Source organism: Engraulis encrasicolus, chromosome 2 (genome assembly GCF_034702125.1).
Source record: "Engraulis encrasicolus isolate BLACKSEA-1 chromosome 2, IST_EnEncr_1.0, whole genome shotgun sequence".
Classification (NCBI taxonomy): domain Eukaryota; kingdom Metazoa; phylum Chordata; class Actinopteri; order Clupeiformes; family Engraulidae; genus Engraulis; species Engraulis encrasicolus.
Window position 1 is genome coordinate 44,276,043 of NC_085858.1, and position 2,518 is coordinate 44,278,560.

At 47.6% G+C, this 2,518-nt stretch overlaps 1 protein-coding gene across 1 annotated transcript in view; it reads left to right on the forward strand.

Annotated features, from left to right (window-relative positions):
- The window catches only part of LOC134464840 (voltage-dependent T-type calcium channel subunit alpha-1I-like), a 294,648-nt gene extending 292,550 nt beyond the window's left edge, over positions 1 to 2,098 (forward strand). The window contains exon 40 of the mRNA XM_063218175.1: positions 332 to 2,098. Within this exon, the coding sequence (XP_063074245.1) occupies positions 332 to 967 (636 nt within the window). The 3' untranslated portion in view covers positions 968 to 2,098. The remainder of the gene's footprint in view (positions 1 to 331) is intronic.
- Positions 2,099 to 2,518: the final 420 nt, after the last annotated feature.

Here is a 2,518-nt window from a genome sequence, read left to right on the forward strand (position 1 = left end):
CTAGCCATTTTTGGGGCCCTTGGCAAAATATCAACATGGGGCCCTCAAAAGTCATTATTTAGACACAAAATTCCGTGGTTTGGTGCTATTTAAGTGTTTTGTCTCATATATGTCGTCAATCACTTTGCATAAGGGACAAAGCCTACTTTTTGTGCGTTTACTGCAACTGGTGTGACAGTTGGGGGCCCTATGGAGTACAGATTTGGTCGAGGCCCAAGGCAATTGCCTAGGCTTGCCTAATGGAAAGTCCGCCTCTGAATGTCTTTAGGGGGCGGGGGGATCTGACTTTGCAGTATTGCCCTATTCATTGATGTCATTTATGTTTCCTCAGTACCCTTCACACAGCGACTCTTCTCTAGCCACGGGGAGCTCGGAGGGCAGTCTTCAAACCACGGTGGAGGAAGGTCTAAGCTTTAGCGTCTCCCCCCCTCAGGATTTCCATCTTCCCTTGCCCTCCCATTCCTCCTTGCAAGGAGGCAACCCGCACCACCCTACCAGGGAGACTCTGAGGCCCCACAGCACGTCCTCCGTCAAATTCACCCTCCAAGCCACCAGGGGTCACCATCACCAGAGGAGCCAGAGCAGCTGCGGTGGAAGCACCAGCCCCGGCTGCCAAAGAGAGGACTCCATGGATCCCTCCGATGAGGATCTGGGCATCGTGATTGGCGGATGCAGCAACAGTGAACAGTTGTCAGACACGCTGAGTAGCCTCTCGCTGTCCTCCCTGCTCTACTCCACCTCACTGCTGCCCCCGGTGGTGAAGAAGAGCAACAGCACCGGCAGCCTGGACCACGGGAAGCACTTGAGCAGAGGGAGGGACGGTCAGCCGCAGGGTTACACGAGTAAACCTTGGTCGGACCAGAGAGAAGCCAGGGGGGAGATGCAAGCAGCGCAGTCCGACATTACAGAACTGGAGGGCGAAAGTACAAGCCAAATAACAGCTGTGGCCTCCAAGAAGAACAGATGAAACCGTCTGTGTTGGCTCTTTGTCAAGGTCCGCCACTCGCCCTGTTTTTGTGTAAGACAGGGCGTGGTTTGGCAACAGGATGTTGTTCCATAATTTTGAGAAAACTAACAAAACAAAATTCCCCATGCCCTCCTCCTTCTCCCTTCTTATTTGTTGTTACCCATCCCCTCTTTTGTACCTACTGTATCTGGATAAGTGGTTCCAGCATGGGGTCAAAGGGGTTCCAGGTGATGCCTTCTAGAAGGTGAGATTAGAGAGGCTTTGGGATCCCCTGGCTGCACAGGGAAGAAGAACCAGCCGCTTAGAGCAACAGAGAGAGAGAGCGGAAAATCAGTAGCCATCTCAAGTCAAAGAGAAAGCCTGCAGGCGTAACTTTCTTTGGAAAAGATGGATTTCGGATCAGTGCGATTTGTGTTTTGATCTTGATCTCTTGCATACCCTGCAAGCAAGGCCGGAAAGGATCAAATCATTGGGAGGAGCAGTATATGCAGATCAGCCAATCTGTACAAAAGGGACGTGTTGAAGTGAAAGATTTTACTGAGAGGAATGCTTCTGTTCAACGACGCAGGAAACTATAAGTCTTGTGTTCCCTCTTTGGTTTGTGCCGTTTCAAATGTCTCTCCAGAACATGCTTCGTTGTGTTCTTCAACAAAGAAATGAAACCACCATGGGTTTGAGTCAGAGCCTAGCCTGGATGGATTGTGAGATGTTGATTTAAATGGCCAAGTAGCTTAAATTGCCTTTATCCGAGAAACAAGGGGATATTGTGGTAGGGTGGCTTTTAACAGTATATTCCTGACAGCAAGAGATTAACAAGGGAATAAATGCATAGAAATATCACCAAGGAAGCACCACTTTGGCGGTAAAGACATAAGGTGTCAGAAAGGCATCAGGCATGCACAGTTCGTCTCCCTGGAGATTCAAGAGACAACCCTAGCGATGCATCCATTGGAAATGGACTTGATGGTGTTGTGGTGGCCCTCTTTTTGAAAAGAGGAACTTGTGTTTTTTTCCTTTTTTTTGCCAAAGAGGAAAGGAAAGACATGCACGGAATGCAACACCATTGTTGGATGAATGATTTCTGAGTGATGACTAAGTATTTCATTTTAGACATCTGAAGGAAAAGAAAGGTAAAGCATTGTTGTCACCACATCCTTCCCCTTCCCTCTTTTGTTCCTACATTTGACTTGAACTTACTTCCTGCAAGTGGCTTCCAGTTTTATACATTTCGTGGAGGGGGGTTGGGGGGGTATTATGGGGAACTTTTTTTACACCGTGGGGGGGGGACGAGAACAACCAAGCAAAAAAAAAAATGGAGAATAAGAAGGAATATTGCGCTGAAGATAATTATCCCTTCGCACATGTTGGACTGCCGTTTTTCCCAGCATTTTACAGTTGACATTGAAGAGATTACCCGATGGATAGTTTTTCAGCACAAGAGGGCATTTGTACTCACTCCATAGACATCACTCAAAGAGCTTGAAACCTTTCTTGCTGTCGTATGCTGAGACAGATTTAGACAATGCTGGTTATTTCTGAAAGCTTTAATTT